This window comes from Rhinoraja longicauda, chromosome 25 (assembly GCF_053455715.1).
Source record: "Rhinoraja longicauda isolate Sanriku21f chromosome 25, sRhiLon1.1, whole genome shotgun sequence".
NCBI lineage: Eukaryota > Metazoa > Chordata > Chondrichthyes > Rajiformes > Arhynchobatidae > Rhinoraja > Rhinoraja longicauda.
The window spans coordinates 110,911-127,938 of NC_135977.1; the positions used below are offsets into that span (position 1 = coordinate 110,911).

A 17,028-nucleotide genomic window follows, 5' to 3' on the forward strand; every position below is an offset into this window, starting at 1 on the left:
TGCCGGGCGATTGGACTCCTGGTCGGGGCTGGTCGAACCTCCTGCGACTTTGGAGCTTCCCAACATCAGTCTCTACCCGAGACTGCGAGCTCCTCGATGCTGAAATCCGCAGGTTGGAGCGTTGATCCCAGGCAAGGGATCGTAGGCTCTGATGGAAAGTCCATGGCCCCGCGGTGAGGCTCAAAGTCAGTCCCGGGCAAGACCGCCAGCTCCATGATGTTAGGCCGCCGAGCGACCGGAGATACCATCCGGAAAACAATCGCATCTCCGGGTAAGAGATTGAAAAAAATTTCCCCCGACCCCCCCCCCATCACCACCTACATAAAACAAACCAGAGAACATTAACACAAACTTTTAAAAACACACTAAAAATAACAAAAAAGAGGAAAAGACAGACAGACCATTGGCGAGGCTGCCATCGCTGACTGTGCCACAGATCTCCATTGATGGAAGGCCGCGTTGCCTTGGTGCCCACACCTCCACATGCAAGAGTTTCTCTGTCTGTGGGGCTTGTCTTCATTTTATAGTGCCTGTTGTAATCTGTCTTTTGTTATTGGATCTAGAACGTTCAAATCGACCCAGGCAATAGTTTTGCCTATTCCGTCTGGAAGGATGTCCCTATCCCATTCTACATGTCTGTATATTTCTTTCATATCGTGAATCCAGACGCAATTATCCGTGGTGAGAAGCCTGTTGTTGAACAGCGAGGACCTTATGTTTACAGGTATCTCAGTTCGCAAATTCTCTGAAATGTCATGTTGCAGGACTTTGTGTTGCTTAACTTGTTATTCTAGCAGTGTTGACACACAACACAACTGGTAACGCAACAAAGATGGACACAGAGTGCTGGAGTAACTCAGCGGGTCAGGCAGCATCTGTGAAGAAAAAGGATGGGTGATGTTTTGGGTCAGGACCCTTCTTCAGACTAAAGACCTGAAACAGAAACGTCACCTATCCATGTTCTCCACAGATGCTGCCTGACCCGCTGAGTTACTCCAGCACTCTGTGTTTATCTTTGGTGTGAACCAGCATCTGCAGTTCTTTGTTTCTACAATTCAGCATTAAAGTGGGTTCTGCATTTGGAACCAGATAAATGTGGAAAACAGCCCAGAAAATCATCTCTCATTCTCCAAGGACAACATTCACCTTCCTCACCTCCTCATTGATATCGTGACACCGATCCCAGAGTCTGTCTCACTCCAGGCCTGCTACACCCTCCTTCAGCAAATGACCCCAGAGTGCAGAAATCAGGTCCCACCATAGTTCTCCAAACCTACCAGGCCGTCTGTGCTTTTGTAGCTCTGTGTCCTCGCACAGAAGCCAGAATATCAGAAGCAGGTTACATATTCACACAGTCATTGCAGGTGAATCACTGCTGTAATTCAACCAATAACTGTCCCTCTGAGCACTGGTGTTGTACTTGCCTCATTCCCTCTGGTGTGTCCTTACCCACTCAACTGGCCTGACTTACCCTCCCCAACAACCAGGTTGTCTACTCTAGCTGGTCCTACTTGCCTGCTCCTGGCATCTCTGTCCAAACCTTTCCCAGTGACGTAGCTGTCCAAGTGAGTGTTTAATGTCGTAATCGTACCCACTGCAACCACTTCCTCTGGTTGAATCCACAAACTCATCATCCTCTGTGTGAATAAGTCACATTTCTATTAAATCTTTCTTCTCCTACCTTAGACCTATGTTCTCTGGTTCTTGTCTCCATTCACTTTGTTTATTCCCCCCATGATTTTATAAACCTCTACATGGCCACTCTCAGACCACGTTTATATGGCCTCTCCTTTTCATTCAAATCTTCCAGAACTCGTAGCACCTTTGCAAATATTGTTTACACTTTCCAGTTGAATAATATCCTTTCTGTACAGCTGTATAACCTTTCCTGCACAGCTGTAACATGACATCCCAACTCCTGACCGCTTCCCAACCTCATGACCTTCACGCCTTGGCCTCTCTGTTCTACAACACTCTCTCGGGCCCAACTGTTCCCATCACAATGCAACAGCTCAGTTATCTGAATAAACTCCACCTGCTGTTGCATGGCCCATTGGCCCAGTTGATCAAGATCACATTGTAATTATATTTGGTGCTCTATTAGAAACATAGAAAATAGGAGCAGGAGGAGGCCATTCGGCCCTTCGAGCTAGCACCGCCATTCAATATGATCATGGCTGACCATCCAGAATCAGTACCCCGTTCCTGCTTTCTCCCCATATCCCTTGATTCCATTGGCCCTATGAACTAAATCTAACTCTCTCTTGAAAACATCCAGTGAATTGGCCTCCACTGCCTTCTATGGCAGAGAATTCCACAGATTCACAACTCTGGGTGAAAAAGTTTTTCCTCATCTCAGTCCTAAATGGCCGACCCCTTATTCTTAATCTGTGACCCCTGGTTCTGGACTCCCCCAACATGGGGAATATTTTTCCTGCATCTAGCCTGTCCAATCCCTTCATAATTTTACATGTTTCTATAAGATCCCCTCTCATCCTTCCAAATTCAAGTCGACCCATTCTTTCATCATATGTCAGTCCCACCATCCCACCATCCCACCATCCCAGGAATTAATGTGGTGAACCTACTCTTCACTCCCTCAATAGCAAACTGTGGCCCCTCAAATTAGGAGACCAAAAGTGCACACAATACTCCAGGTGTGGTCTCACCAGGGCCCTGTACAACTGTTGTAGGATCTCCTTGCTCTGAAACTCAAATCCTCTCGCTATGAAGGCCAACATGCGATTAGCTTTCTTCACTGCCTGCTGTACCTGCACGCTTACTTTCAGTGACTGATGTACAAGCACACCCAGGTCTTGTTGCACCTCCCCTTCTCCTAATCTGACACCATTCAGATAATAATCTGCCTTCCTGTTCTTGCCACCAAAGTGGATAACCTCACATTTATCCACATTAAACTGCATCTGTCATGCATCTGCCCACTCACCCAACCTGTCCAAGTCACCTTGCAGCCTCATAGCATCCTCCTCGCAGCTCACACTGCCTCCCAGTTTTGTGTCATCTGCAAACTTGGAGATGTCACATTTACTTCCCTCGTCTAAATCGTTAATATATATTAGACCAAGCGGACCCGTTGGGCTCAAACCTCTCCTGCATTGGTGCAGCACCCTCTCCTCTCCCCTTCCCCCCCCCTCCTCCCTCCCCCCTCCCTCCTCCCTCCCCCCTCCCCTCTCCACCCCCTCCTCCCTCCCCAGCACCCTCTCCTCCCCCATTCCCCCCCTCTCCATCCCCCTCAACCCCCTTATCCTGCCTCCTCCCTTCCTCCCTGCTCCCTCCCTAGTAGATTTAAACTTTAAAATGTGAATAACTTTTAAAATATAACACCGATTTCAATGAAACTTCTTCCATTAGCACCAAGGGGGCGACGGTGAGTAAGGTGGGCCTGAAATTGTCGCGCTGTCGTGTACCGTTTTGGCTGTAGTTCAGGAACAAACAAACAAACAAACGAGAGTTTTAGTGAATAGATTTTAAATAACTGGAGTCCCAGCACTGAGCCTTGCGGCACCCCACTAGTCACTGTCTGCCATTCTGAAAAGGACCCATTAATTCCTACTCTTTGATTCCTGTCTGTCAACCAGTTCTCTATCCATGTCAATACCTGACCCCCAATACCATGTGCTTTAATTTTGCACACTAATCTCTTGTGTGGGACCTTGTCAAAGGCTTTTTGAAAGTCCAGATTCACCACATCCACTGGCTCTCCCTTATCCATTCTACTTGTTACATCTTAAAAAAATCCCAGAAGATTAGTCAAGCATGATTTCCCCCTTCATAAATCCATGCTGACTTTCACCGATCCTGTCACTGCTTTCCTAATGCGTTGCTATTGCATCTTTAATAATCGACCCCAGCATCGTCCCCATTAACGATGCAAGGCTAACTGGTTTATGATTCCCTGTTTTCTCTCCCCCTCCTTTCTTAAAAAGTGGGGTTACATTGACTACCCTCATTTAACAGATCTGCCATTTCCTTGTTTCCCATGATAAATTCACCTGTCTTTGATTGTAAGGAACCTATATTTGTATTCATCAATCTTTTCATATGTCCAAATAAGCTTTTTTAGTCAGTTTTTATATTCCCCGCAAGCTTTCTTTCGTGCTCTTTTTTCCCCCTCTTACTTAACCCCTTTGTCCTCCTCTGTTGAATTCTAAATCCCCCCCAGTCCTCTGGTTTGCTGCTTCTTCTGGCCAATTTATCTGCCTCTTCCTTGGATCTAACACTATCCTTGACTTCCCTCGTCAGCCACGGTCGAGCCGCCTTCACAGTTTTATTTGTTTGCCAGACAGGGATGAATTATTTCTGGAGTTCACCCATGCAGTCTTTAAATCTTTGCCATTGCATCTCCACTGTCAACCCTTTAAGTATCGTTTGCCGGTCTATCCTAGCCGATTCCCGTCTCTTACCTTCAAAGTCTCCTTTATTCAAGTTCTGGATCCTAGTCTCTGAATTAACCGTGTCACTCTCCATCCTAATGCAGAATTCCACCATATTATGGTCACTGTTGCCCAAGGGGCCTTGCACAACAAGATCGTGAACTAATCCTTCCTCATTACAAAATACCCAGTCTAGGATGGCCTGCCCTCTAGTCGGTTCCTCGACATATTGGTTTAAAAACCCATCCCGTATACATTCCAGGAAATCTCCCTCCTCAGCACTGTTACCAATTTGGTTGGCCCAATCTATACGTAGATTAAAGTCACCCATGATAACCGCTGTACCTTTGCTACACACATCCCTAATTTCCTGCTTGATGCTATCCCCAACCTCCCTACTGCTGTCTGGTGGTCTGTATACAACTCCAAGTGTTTTCTGCCCTTGGCTATTTCACAATTCTACCCATACCAATTCCACAGCATCCAAGCTCATGTCTCTTCTTGCTATTGCATTAATCTCCTCTTTAACCAGCAATGCCACCCACCTCCTCTTCCTTTCTGTCTATCCTTCCTGAATATCGAATACCGCTGCATGTTTAGCTCCCAGCCTTAGTCACCCTGGAGCCATGTTTCCGTAATCTAAACTATATCATATCCATTAACAACTCATTTTTTGTGGGCAGGCTGCCATATGCCTTCTTCACCATCCCATCTACCGCCATTGCCACTTTCAGGCAACTATGGACTTTAATCCCAAGGACCTTCTGTCGTCACCATTCCCTAGTGTCCCTCTGTTTGACCTCCATGACCCTCTGTTTGACCTCCATGCCCCACCTGTTTGACCTCCATGCCCCACCTGTGTTTGACCTCCATGCCCCACCTGTGTGTCCATGCCCCGCCTGTTTGACCTCCATGCCACACCTGTGTTTGACTTGCCAAAATGCATTATGTTGGGCCTGTTGGGATTGAATTCCATTTGTTAATTCTCCTCCCAACTTCTCTCCGATCGCAATTCCTGTCCTTTTTCAATGTTTTAGTCAGATTTTACTGAATTCTAAAATGTTCCATATCATTGTGAACTGCTTTTCCTCACAATTTAAAGTATTTTCCTTCAAGTTAGTACTATCTTAAATGGTTGTAAAATATAAAATTACGTACTTAATGAATTCTGGAAAAAGTGAGTTCATTTATTGTGTTATTTTACAGAGAATACAGACCAAAGGGCAACATCACCTTTCATGAAAATCACACAGTTTCCTACCGAGTGTATCGACAATTTCACTTTGTGCCAGAGCGTTCATGTGGCAATGAGAGTGACCAGCTGGTGCTCCCCAACATGCTTGCACTAGTAGGTACCGGGCTCTGCCTAACACACCTGCACTAGTAGGTACCGGGCTCTGCCTAACACACCTGCACTAGTAGGTACCGGGCTCTGCCTAACACGCTTGCACTAGTAGGTACCGAGCTCTGCCTAACACGCTTGCACTAGTAGGTACCGGGCTCTGCCTAACACGCTTGCACTGGTAGGTACCGGGCTCTGCCTAACACGCTTGCACTAGTAGGTACCGGGCTCTGCCTAACACGCTTGCACTGGTAGGTACCGGGCTCTGCCTAACACGCTTGCACTAGTAGGTACCGGGCTCTGCCTAACACGATTGCACTAGTAGGTACCGGGCTCCCCAACATGCTTGCACTAGTAGATACCGGGCTCTGCCCAACACGCTTGCACTAGTAGGTACCGGGCTCCCCAACACGCTTGCACTAGTAGGTACCGAACTCCCCAACACGCTTGCACTAGTAGGTACCGAACTCCCCAACACGCTTGCACTAGTAGGTACCGGGCTCTGCCCAACACGCTTGCACTAGTAGATACCGGGCTCTGCCCAACACGCTTGCACTAGTAGGTACCGGGCTCTGCCCAACATGCTTGCACTAGTAGGTACCGGGCTCCCCAACACGCTTGCACTAGTAGGTACCGGGCTCCCCAACATGCTTGCACTAGTAGGTACCGGGCTCTGCCCAACACGCTTGCACTAGTAGGTACCGGGCTCCCCAACACGCTTGCACTAGTAGGTACCACATTCACTAGGGCCACATCCTGCAGCACCAAAGCTGTGGAAAGACTAGATTTAACTTGGAACAGTGAAGGACGAAGAGAGTTAATAGGGATGTTTCATATTGTGAAGGGGCTTAACTGAGTTGAAAGAGATCTTTTATTTTATTTTTATTCACAAAATGCTGGAGTAACTCAGCAGGTCAGGCAGCATCTCGGGAGAGAAGGAATGGGTGACGTTTCGGGTCGAGACCCTTCTTCAGTCTGAAATATGTTCAGAGGGGAGAGCACCAGACTCTGCCTCCACTTGCCTCCACTCACAATCCAAGTCTCTGTTCAACACTGTGTGGGAAATGGTCATAAGGTCATAAGTGATAGGAGCAGAAATAGGTCATTCGGCCCATCAAGTTACTCTACCATTCAATCATGTCTGATCTATCTTTCCCTCTCCACGCCATTCTCCTGCCTTCTCCCCATAACCCCTGACACCCGTACTAATCAAGAAAATAAAAGATATAAGAAAATAACTGCAGATGCTGGTACAAATCGATTTATTCACAAAATGCTGGAGTAACTCAGCAGGTCAGGCAGCATCTCGGGAGAGATGGAATGGGTGGCGTTTCGGGTCGAGACCCTTCTTCAGACCATTTCCCACACAGTGTTGAACAGAGACTTGGATTGTGAGTGGAGGCAAGGGAGGCAGAGTCTGGTGCTCTCCCCTCTGCAACATGATGGCTGGAGGGTGGAGGAATGAGATTATGTGGGAGTGGAGAACCATTAACACAAAAACAATCATGGCTGTTGGGAAAGTGTAGTGGAGCAATTGATAGCTAATCGAAGCTGGTAGTAAGAGAGACAACCTCTTTCAGTTTATCTCTCAGCCATTTTAGATTCCTTCAACTTCCCATCTTGCTTTGTGTGTTACCTGTAAGTGACCACATTGAGCTTATCCTCTCATTGGCAGGTCCGGTACATCTGTCCCATTGTTCCTTGCATCCCTTGCCTTGTGTTCGATGCTGTGCCTATTTCCTGTGCTCCTTCCCAATCGAAAGCTGAAATGTCTTTTTTCGAACAATCCAGAGTATTATATTTTGCTCACTGCTTCTAGATCATCTACTGATATTTTTGATTTGTTGTTTGTTTGGATTTTAGGGCATATCCATATTAGCTGAGAAACTACCTCCACCCCTGAAGATAATATTCAACTTTGCCATGAAGGAGTTTAATCAAACTGCTTTCTACAGAAAAACCATAAAGGAGATAATGTGGGGATATGAAGACGAGCTGATTATCTTCCTTAAAAAACACTTCCCAAGCCTCCTGCCATTTAAGGACACGTTTGGTTTGTTTGCAGATGTAAGTTTGTAGCTTTGAAACATTAGTAATTGAACAAACACTATGGGTCAAATAAGGAGCAGATTGCACCTCCTTAAAATCATAGAAAGTCTTACAGCACAGAAACAGGCCCTTCGGCTCACTATGCCTAAGCTATCCATCGAACCCCTATCTATTCTAAACTAATAGGGCAGAGAAATGGGGTGTGTGTTACTCCCACACCCTGATCTCACTGGAGACACAAGGAACTGCAGGTGCTGGTTTACAACAAAGGACACAAAGTGCTGGAGAACATGGATAGGTGATGTTTCACAGAGTGCTGGAGTAACTCAGCGGGTCAGGCAACATCTCTAGAGAAACATAGAAAAATAGGTGCAGGTGTAGGCCATTCAATATGGTTCATTGGACAACACTAAATCCAGAATTGCCTTGTCTCTGGTTGGCTCCAGTACAAGCTGCTCTAAGAATCCATCCCGGAGACACTCTACAAACTCCCTTTCCTGGGGTCCAGAACCAACATGATTTCCCCCCATAAATACAGTGGAATTACCTTTGTTACATGCCAGTTTTAACTCCTGCTGCAACTTACACCCTATATCCAGGCTACTGTTTGGGGGTCTGTAGATAACTCCCATTAGCGTCTTCTTACCTTTTCAATTCCTGAACTCTATCCACAGTGACTCTACATCATCAGTCCCAATGTCACCCCTTGCAAGGGACTGAATTCCATCCCTCACCAAGAGCTACCCCACCTCCTCCGCCCACCTGCCTGTCCTTTTTATAGGACGTATAACCCTGAATATTCAGTTCCCAGTCCTGATCCTTCTGCAGCCACGTCTCTGTGATCCCCACAATGTCATACCTACCAATCTCTAACTGAGCCTCAAGCTCATCCACTTTACTTATACGTCGCGCATTCATATATAGTACTTTCAATCCTCTGCTCATCTCAGCTTCCACATCGATTCCTATTACATATGGCCATTCTCTCCTATTGCTTCGTGAGCTTTCTGTCCCATTAATTCTGGTGTCTTTCTTAACTTTTCCTATACTCTCTTTCCCTTTAACTCCATCCTTGACTATCCCATTTGACACCCCCCCCCCCCTATTTAGTTTAAACCCACCCGTGTAGCAGTGTCAAACCTGCCTGCCAGAATGCTGGTCCCTCACCTGTTGAGGTGCAACCCGTCCCTTTTGTACAATTCACCTTTACCGCAAAACAGATCCGAGTGGTCTAAGAATCTAAATCCCTGCCCCCTGCACCAGCTCCTCAGCCACACATTCAGGTCCTGTATCTCCCTGTTCCTGCTCTCACCAGCACGAGGAACTGGAAGCAAACCGGAGATAACCACCCTGGAAGTCCTGCTTTTCAGCTTTCTTCTGAGCTCTTTAAAGTCACGCTGCAGAATATCCTTCCTCTTCTTCCTGTCGTTGTTTGTGCCGACATGCACTACCACTTCCGGCTGTTCACCTTCACCCTTGAGGATGCCCTGAACTCGGTCCGTGACGTCCTGGATCCTGGCACCAGGGAGGCAGCACACCATCCTTGAATCCCGCTTGTTGCCGCAGAAACCCCTCTCTGTACATCTCACAATCTAACTCTCTCTTGAAAACATCCAGTGAAACATCCAAATGCAGAACATCTTTTCTGCATTTTGCCTGTCTAATCCCTTAAGAGTTTTATATGTTTCCATAAGATTCCCTTTCATCCTTCTAAATTCCAGTGAATACAAGCCCAGTCTTCCATCATATGTCAGTCCCGCCATCCCGGGCTTTAACCTGGTGAACCTACGCTGCACTCCCTCAAGAGCAATAATGTCCTTCCTCAAATTAAGAGACCAAAATTGCACACATTATTCCAGGTGTGGTCTCACCAGGGCCCTGTACAACTGTAGAAGGACCTCCTTGCTTCTAAACTCAAATCCTCTCACAATGAAGGCCAACATGCCTTTAGCTTTCTTCACTGCCTGCTGTACCTGCATACTTACTTTCAGTGACTGATGTACAAGCACACCCAGGTCTCGTTGCACCTCCCCTTTTCCTAATCTGACACCATTCAGATAATAATCTGCCTTCCTGTTCTTGCCACCAAAGTGGATAACCTCACACTTATCCACATTATACTGCATCTGCCATGCATCTGCCCACTCACCCAACCTGTCCAAGTCACCCTGCAGCCTCATAGCATCCTCCTCGCAGCTCACACTGCCACCCAGCTTTGTGTCATCCACAAACTTGGAGATGTCACATTTAATTCCCTCGTCTAAATTGTTAATATATATAGTAAATAACTGGGGTCCCGGCACCGAGCCATGCGGCACCCCACTGCCGTTCTGCCAACCAGTTCTCTATCCATGTCAATACCATGTACTCTAATTTTGTACACTAATCTGTTGTGTGGGACCTTGTCAAAGGGTTTTTGAAAGTCCAGAAGAAGGGTCTCGACCCGAAACATCACCCATTCCTTCTCTCCTGAGATGCTGCCTGATCTGCTGAGTTACTCCAGCATTTTGTGATACCTTCGATTTGTACCAGAATCTGCAGTTATTTTCCTACACCACCTTTTGCTTTTTACAGATCTAAAGAGGATTTTACAGTCAGTTTTTATATACCCCGCAAGCTTTCTTTCGTGCTCTATTTTCCCCCTCTTACTTAACCCCTTTGTCCTCCTCTGTTGAATTCTAAATCCCCCCCAGTCCTCTGGTTTGCTGCTTCTTCTGGCCAATTTATCTGCCTCTTCCTTGGATCTAACACTATCCTTGACTTCCCTCGTCAGCCACGGTCGAGCCGCCTTCACAGTTTTATTTGTTTGCCAGACAGGGATGAATTATTTCTGGAGTTCACCCATGCAGTCTTTAAATCTTTGCCATTGCATCTCCACTGTCAACCCTTTAAGTATCGTTTGCCGGTCTATCCTAGCCAATTCCCGTCTCTTACCTTCAAAGTCTCCTTTATTCAAGTTCTGGACCCTAGTCTCTGAATTAACCGTGTCACTCTCCATCCTAATGCAGAATTCCACCATATTATGGTCACTGTTGCCCAAGGGGCCTTGCACAACAAGATCGTGAACTAATCCTTCCTCATTACACAATACCCAGTCTAGGATGGCCTGCCCTCTAGTCGGTTCCTCGACATATTGGTTTAAAAACCCATCCCGTATACATTCCAGGAAATCTTCCTCCTCAGCACTGTTACCAATTTGGTTGGCCCAATCTATACGTAGATTAAAGTCACCCATGATAACCACTGTACCTTTGCTACACACATCCCTAATTTCCTGCTTGATGCTATCCCCAACCTCCCTACTGCTGTCTGGTGGTCTGTATACAACTCCAACAAGTGTTTTCTGCCCTTGGCTATTTCACAATTCTACCCAAACCGAAGCTAATGTCTCTCCTTGCTATTGCATTAATCTCCACTTTAACCAGCAATGCCACCACACCTCCTCTTCCTTTCTGTCTATCCTTCCTGAATATCGAATACCGCTGCATGTTTAGCTCCCAGCCTTGGTCACCCTGGAGTCATGTCTCTGTAATTCCAACTATATATCTTATCCTTTAACTACTAACTGCGCATTCAATTCATCCACTTTATTACGAATACTCCTCGTATTAAGTACAAAGCTTTCTGGTTAGTTTTTTTAATCTCCCTTCTACCTTTTGCTTCTGTTCTCTTTTTTTATGGCCCTCTGTCTCCTTGCATAGAGTCCCATCCCCCTGCCCTGTTAGTCTAAACCTGACCTTTCCTCCACTCTCCCGTTAACTGCATGCATACGCGTCCACATTGTTAACTCCACTCCCCCACCCGTGTAGCACTAGCAAACCTGCCTGCCAGAACATTGGTCTCTTCAAATTAAGGTGCAACCCGTCCCTTTTGTACAGGTCACCCCTGCCCCAGAAGAGATTCCAGTGATCTAGAACCCTCTGCACCAACTCCTCAGCCACACATTCAGATCCCCTATCTCCCTGTTCCTGCCTTCACTAGCACGAGGTACTGGAAGCAACCCAGAGATAACCACCCTAGGTCCTGTTTTTCAGCCTCCTGCCTTGTTCTCTCTACTCATGTTGTAACACCTCCTTCCACTTCTTACCCACGTCATTTCTGCCTCCATGGACAACGACTTCCGGCTGCTCACCTTCCTTCACGAGGATGTTCTGAAGTCGGTCTGTGACGCCTTGGACCCTGGCACCTGCGAGGCAGCGCACCTTCCTCGCGACTCACCTGGGAGGTGATGCACCTTCCTCGCGACTCACCTGGGAGGTGATGCACCTTCCTCGCGACTCACCTGGGAGGTGATGCACCTTCCTCGCGACTCACCTGAGAGGCAGCGCACCTTCCTCTCGTCGCACCTGTCGCCACCGAATCTGGATCCATGGATAGGTGACGTTTCACAGAGTGCTGGAGTAACTCAGCGGGTCAGGCAGCATCTGTGGAGAACATGGATAGGTGACGTTTCACAGAGTGCTGGAGTAACTCAGCGGGTCAGGCAGCATCTGTGGAGAACGTGGATAGGTGACGTTTCGGGTTGGATTGGCTGGCCAATTTGACGGGCTTCTATCGTACCTGGGGTGAACGATCTAACATCCCGTGGTGGGTTATGTTGCAGCTGAACAACACCGACACTGGATTATTCAGGATTTACACAGGAGTTGATGATATCAGGAAAGTCCAAGGAATCGACACGTGGAATGGTTGTAAAAAGGTGCGGTTTGGGGAACTGGAGCAGAGATTTGCAGATCCGAGAATCCGGGGGTGGGGGAGGGGAGGGAGCAGGGTAGAGGGAGGGGGCAGGGGATGGGGGGCTGGGGAGGGGGAGGGTGGGGTGAGGGGTGGGAGGAGGAGGGGGGAGGAGTGGGGTGAGGACTGGGGTGAGGAGGGGGGGAGGATGTGGGAGGAGGGGAGGGGAGGGGTGGGGTGAGGGGTGGGAGGAGGAGGGGGGAGGAGGGGGTGAGGGGAGGGAAGGGAGGAGGAGGTGGGAGGAGGAGGGGGAGGTGGGAGGAGGAGGGGTCAGGAGTCCAGGGCCAACAGAAGCAAACATTGAACAAGAACATATTTGAAAGACGCATGTTTTACGTTGTTGCTGTAATTGCTGCGGTTTTATTGCAGGTCAACTACTGGCACTCTGACCAGTGCAACATGATAAACGGCACCTCGGGAGAATTATGGCCTCCGTTTTTGACTCCGTCAGACACGCTGGAATTTTACAGCCCAGACGCCTGTAGGTATGAACAAGAATTAATTCAGCAAATACAACGTGTTTCCCAGCAATCAATTAGTAACGATGTGTTATGGAGCTTGAAGCAACTGGAGGTGCCTGGTGGTGCAAGGCTTAGGCAGTGTCACCACATCACTGAGCAGATCCAACACCAACCCAGGGTAGAGAACACATGACTAATCAGTGCGGCAGATGTATCGGCCTGACCATGTGGTCAGCAGACCTTCTCTGAGGTTGAACATGAGTGCCACAGTCACTGAAGTCATGTGCCAGCGATGAGAATTGTTTGACAAATCTTGAAGGGCTTCAGCGTGTGACGTCACAAGGCCCCTGTGAGATGAGCTCGCGCTGCCCCCCCCCCATCCCCCACCACAATTCATGCAGATATATATATAAATATATTTGTATGTATGTATATTTCTCTGAGAGACAAGTGGACGTGCAGCCAAAACTGTCAACAATTTCACAACAGCGCCACAATGTCAGCGCCCCCTTAATCACCACTGTCCTGGCGACTGTTTATAACAAGTTTTATTTACATTGGTCGTATATATTTTAAGTTAGAGACATTTTAAAGTTTAATACTTTCATTTCAAAACACATTTTTTCCACGTGATGTGCGTCTGACGTCACCACGCACGGCCTCTCCTCACTCGCACAAACAAGATGGACGCCGTTAGCGGAGCCGCCCGCCCGCAATCACTGCCTCCCCTCTCCTCACTCTCCCACACCCGGGGGCACTCCCGAGCAGGAGGGAGATGGTCGGACTAATGGTTCAATCATCCGTCCCTTCAATCCACGGGCACGGCTTCCTCAAGTCCCCACTCCCGCCTGGGCCCAGCACCGTTACCGCACACAAGCCGCAGCGAGCGAGCGAGATCCCACGGTGGGGCCGGGGTGAAGGATGTCTCAGGGCGGGTACAAGACCCTCTGAGAGGGGAGGTGAGCAATGACACAGGAAGAGAGAGGTGTACTGAGAGGTCAGGGAATTTGGCAGCAGCATCTTCAGGGTCATGGTCTCAGGATTAGTTCCCGTGCCACATGCTAGGGCATCAAGAAATAAAAAGATGTTGCAGTTGAACATGTGGCCCTGGAGCAGGAGGGAGGCTTCAGGTACATGGTTCATGGTCACATTGGGTCCAAATCCAGTCAGAAGAAGGGTCTCGACCCGAAACGTCACCCATTCCTTCTCTCCTAGATGCTGCCTGACCCCCTGAGTTACTCCAGCATCTTGTGAGACCATGGTTACATTGGGCTCCCTTCCAGGGCACTTGTGAACGGAAATCCTCCAGGGAGGTTTGCTAGTGTGTAGTGAGGATTTAAAGTAGAGGGGTTTGGGGAGGTAACTAACCCAACCTAAACTAAAGTAAACTAACTAAACTAAACTTTACGGAACCAGGGGCGTAGGGCCACAGGCCGATGGAAAGGTAGAGTTTATAACCACAGGACATGTGCCCATTGAGAAGCAGGGGCTGAGGTGAGTTTATTTCAGTGCAAGGAGTGTTACGGGGAAAGCGGATGAACTTGGCGCGAGAATCGATGCATGGGACAGGGATGTGGTGGCCATTGTGGCATGGGGAGAAAGCAGGAGCAAGGTACTGATTGTGGATAGAAACATAGAAAATAGGTGCAGGAGTAGGCCATTCGGCCCTTCGAGCCTGCACAGCCATTCAATATGATCATGGCTGATCATCCAGCTCAGTAACCTGTACCTGCCTTCTCTCCATACCCCCTGATTCCTTTAGCCATAAGGGCCACATCTAACTCCCTCTTAAATGACCAGCCATGATCATATTGAATGTCAGTGCTGGCTCAAAGGGCAAAATGGCCTCCTCCTGCACATATTTTCTGTGGAATGCAATGGGACATGACTGGCTGGTCGATGTTCCAGCACTGTGATATTTCAGCTGTTGTAGAGAGGGGTAGAAGAGTTGTTTATTAATCAGAATGTCACAGCAACACAGAATGGCTCATTCTCAACACAGATAGAGCTCAACAATAAAAATGGTGCAATCACTGATGAGATTATACTATGGGGCCCATCACAGGCAGGCGGGAGAGGAACAGAAATGTAGACTGATTAGGGAAAGATGGAAAAGCAACAGTTTTGTCATAGTGGATGACTTTAACTGCCCCAATATTGGGTGAGAGTCAAGGACAGAGGCGTGAGAGGAGAGGGTTGGGGGTGGGGGGAGGAGGTGGAGGGAGGAGGTGGAGGGAGGGGGAAGGAGGGAGGAGGGTGTGGGAGGAGGGTGGGGGGAGGAGGTGGAGGGAGGTGGGAGGAGGGTGGAGGTGGAGGGTGGGGGGAGGAGGTGGAGGGAGGTGGGAGGAGGGTGGGAGGAGGAGGGTGGGGGGAGGAGGGTGGGGGGGAGGAGGGTGGAGAGAGGAGGGAATGGTGCCTTTATCAGAAGAGGCTCCTGTGAAGTTTCCAAGAAGCTTCTTGGTTTTCTGGCCTGGTGTTTCAACCAGTCACTGGTGATCATTTCCATCGTTGTCGTTGTGTTTATGCCCATTGAACCCACTGGGCAGTTCCCCCTTCCCTTCACCACTGATCTTACACAAGTTGACCTTTCCATTCAAACAGGTCATTGGAGTTAGTTTACCAGCGGTCAGACCGGACCTTCGGATTACCGTCTTTCCACTACGTCGCCCCGAAGACGATGTTTGCAAACGGGACGGTGTTCCCTCCCAACCAGGGCTTCTGTCCGTGTCGACAGTCAGGGGTTCTAAACGTCAGCACGTGTAGACACAGTGAGTACAAATCCTCTCCTCCATCAGCACCAAATACCCGCGGCACTTTAATCTGTTCTGTTGGCTATTCGTTCACCAAACAATCCCAGTACCTATCTACACACAGATAACCTAGTTGTTCTTTAAAGGGCTATATTCTCATCTCATTACTCTTTGCCCGTAATCTACGCTTGGTATTGGATTCTCATTCAGCTCATCTGTGGAAGCCCTCTCATGTATCCTTTCCTGATCTCGGCTTTACGTGTACTCCTACACCTCCTATTCACCAGCTGCCCATTCCTGTCCATGCCCGCTTATCTGGAGCCTCAATATCTCTCATCATCCAGGGGCCTCACCTTGACAGCCTCGATCTTCTCTCCATGAGGAACGTGCTGGTCCTGAGGGCAAGGGAGAGGAGGCAGTGGCGATGTTGAGGCCAGAGATAAAACCCACCACTCTGGGAGGATGTGGGTTCAGAGGAGCACTGCACAGCGATTGTGTTGGGTTAGGGTCAGAGTCAGGGTCGGGGTCAGGGTCCGGGTGAGGGTCGGGGTCAGGGTTAGGGGTAGGGTCAGGGTGAGGGTCAGAGTGAGGGTCAGGGTTAGGGGTAGGGTCAGGGTGAGGGTGAGGGTCAGAGTGAGGGTCAGAGTGAGGATTAGGGTGAGGGTTAGGGTCAGGGTGAGGGTTTTATACTATGTGTTCCAGCATGCTCTCACGAAGGTCGAGTCTCACTAAATCTCTTCATTACATGGCCACAAACATGTTTGTCCTGTAACTGTGGCGCTGCTTTACGTTTGTGGTCTTTTATTTGCAGATTCCCAGGTCTTCATCTCGCATCCTCACTTCTACAACGGGGACCCTGCGCTGTGGGAGGCTGTGGATGGATTACACCCCCTTGAGAAAGACCACGCTCTCTTCATTGACATCCACCCCGTAAGTAAGATTTTCATTCAGGTTGACTGAGATAAAGAGCAAAAGCTAAGCCCAGCATCACGACTTTATAACACCAAGAATGGTGTGTGATCCTGGTCCCACACAGGAGCGAGCACTTGGTCCCACACTGGAGCGAGCACTTGGTCCCACACTGGAGAGGGCACTTGGTCTCACACTGGAGTGGGCACTTGGTCTCACACTGGAGCGAGCACTTGGTCTCACACTGGAGCGAGCACTTGGTCTCACACTGGAGCGAGCACTTGGTCCCACACTGGAGCGAGCACTTGGTCCCACACTGGAGAGGGCACTTGGTCTCACACTGGAGTGGGCACTTGGTCTCACACTGGAGAGGGCACTTGGTCTCACAC

General features: G+C 48.6%; 1 protein-coding gene across 1 annotated transcript in view; it reads left to right on the plus strand.

Annotated features, from left to right (window-relative positions):
* LOC144606040 (scavenger receptor class B member 1-like) overlaps window positions 1-17,028 on the plus strand; it is a 39,850-nt gene that overhangs the window by 13,021 nt on the left and 9,801 nt on the right. The window contains exons 4-11 of the mRNA XM_078421826.1: window positions 242-271; window positions 564-724; window positions 5,601-5,742; window positions 7,600-7,803; window positions 12,389-12,484; window positions 12,889-13,004; window positions 15,582-15,748; window positions 16,542-16,660. Coding sequence (XP_078277952.1) covers window positions 242-271; window positions 564-724; window positions 5,601-5,742; window positions 7,600-7,803; window positions 12,389-12,484; window positions 12,889-13,004; window positions 15,582-15,748; window positions 16,542-16,660 — 1,035 coding nt within the window. The remainder of the gene's footprint in view (window positions 1-241; window positions 272-563; window positions 725-5,600; window positions 5,743-7,599; window positions 7,804-12,388; window positions 12,485-12,888; window positions 13,005-15,581; window positions 15,749-16,541; window positions 16,661-17,028) is intronic.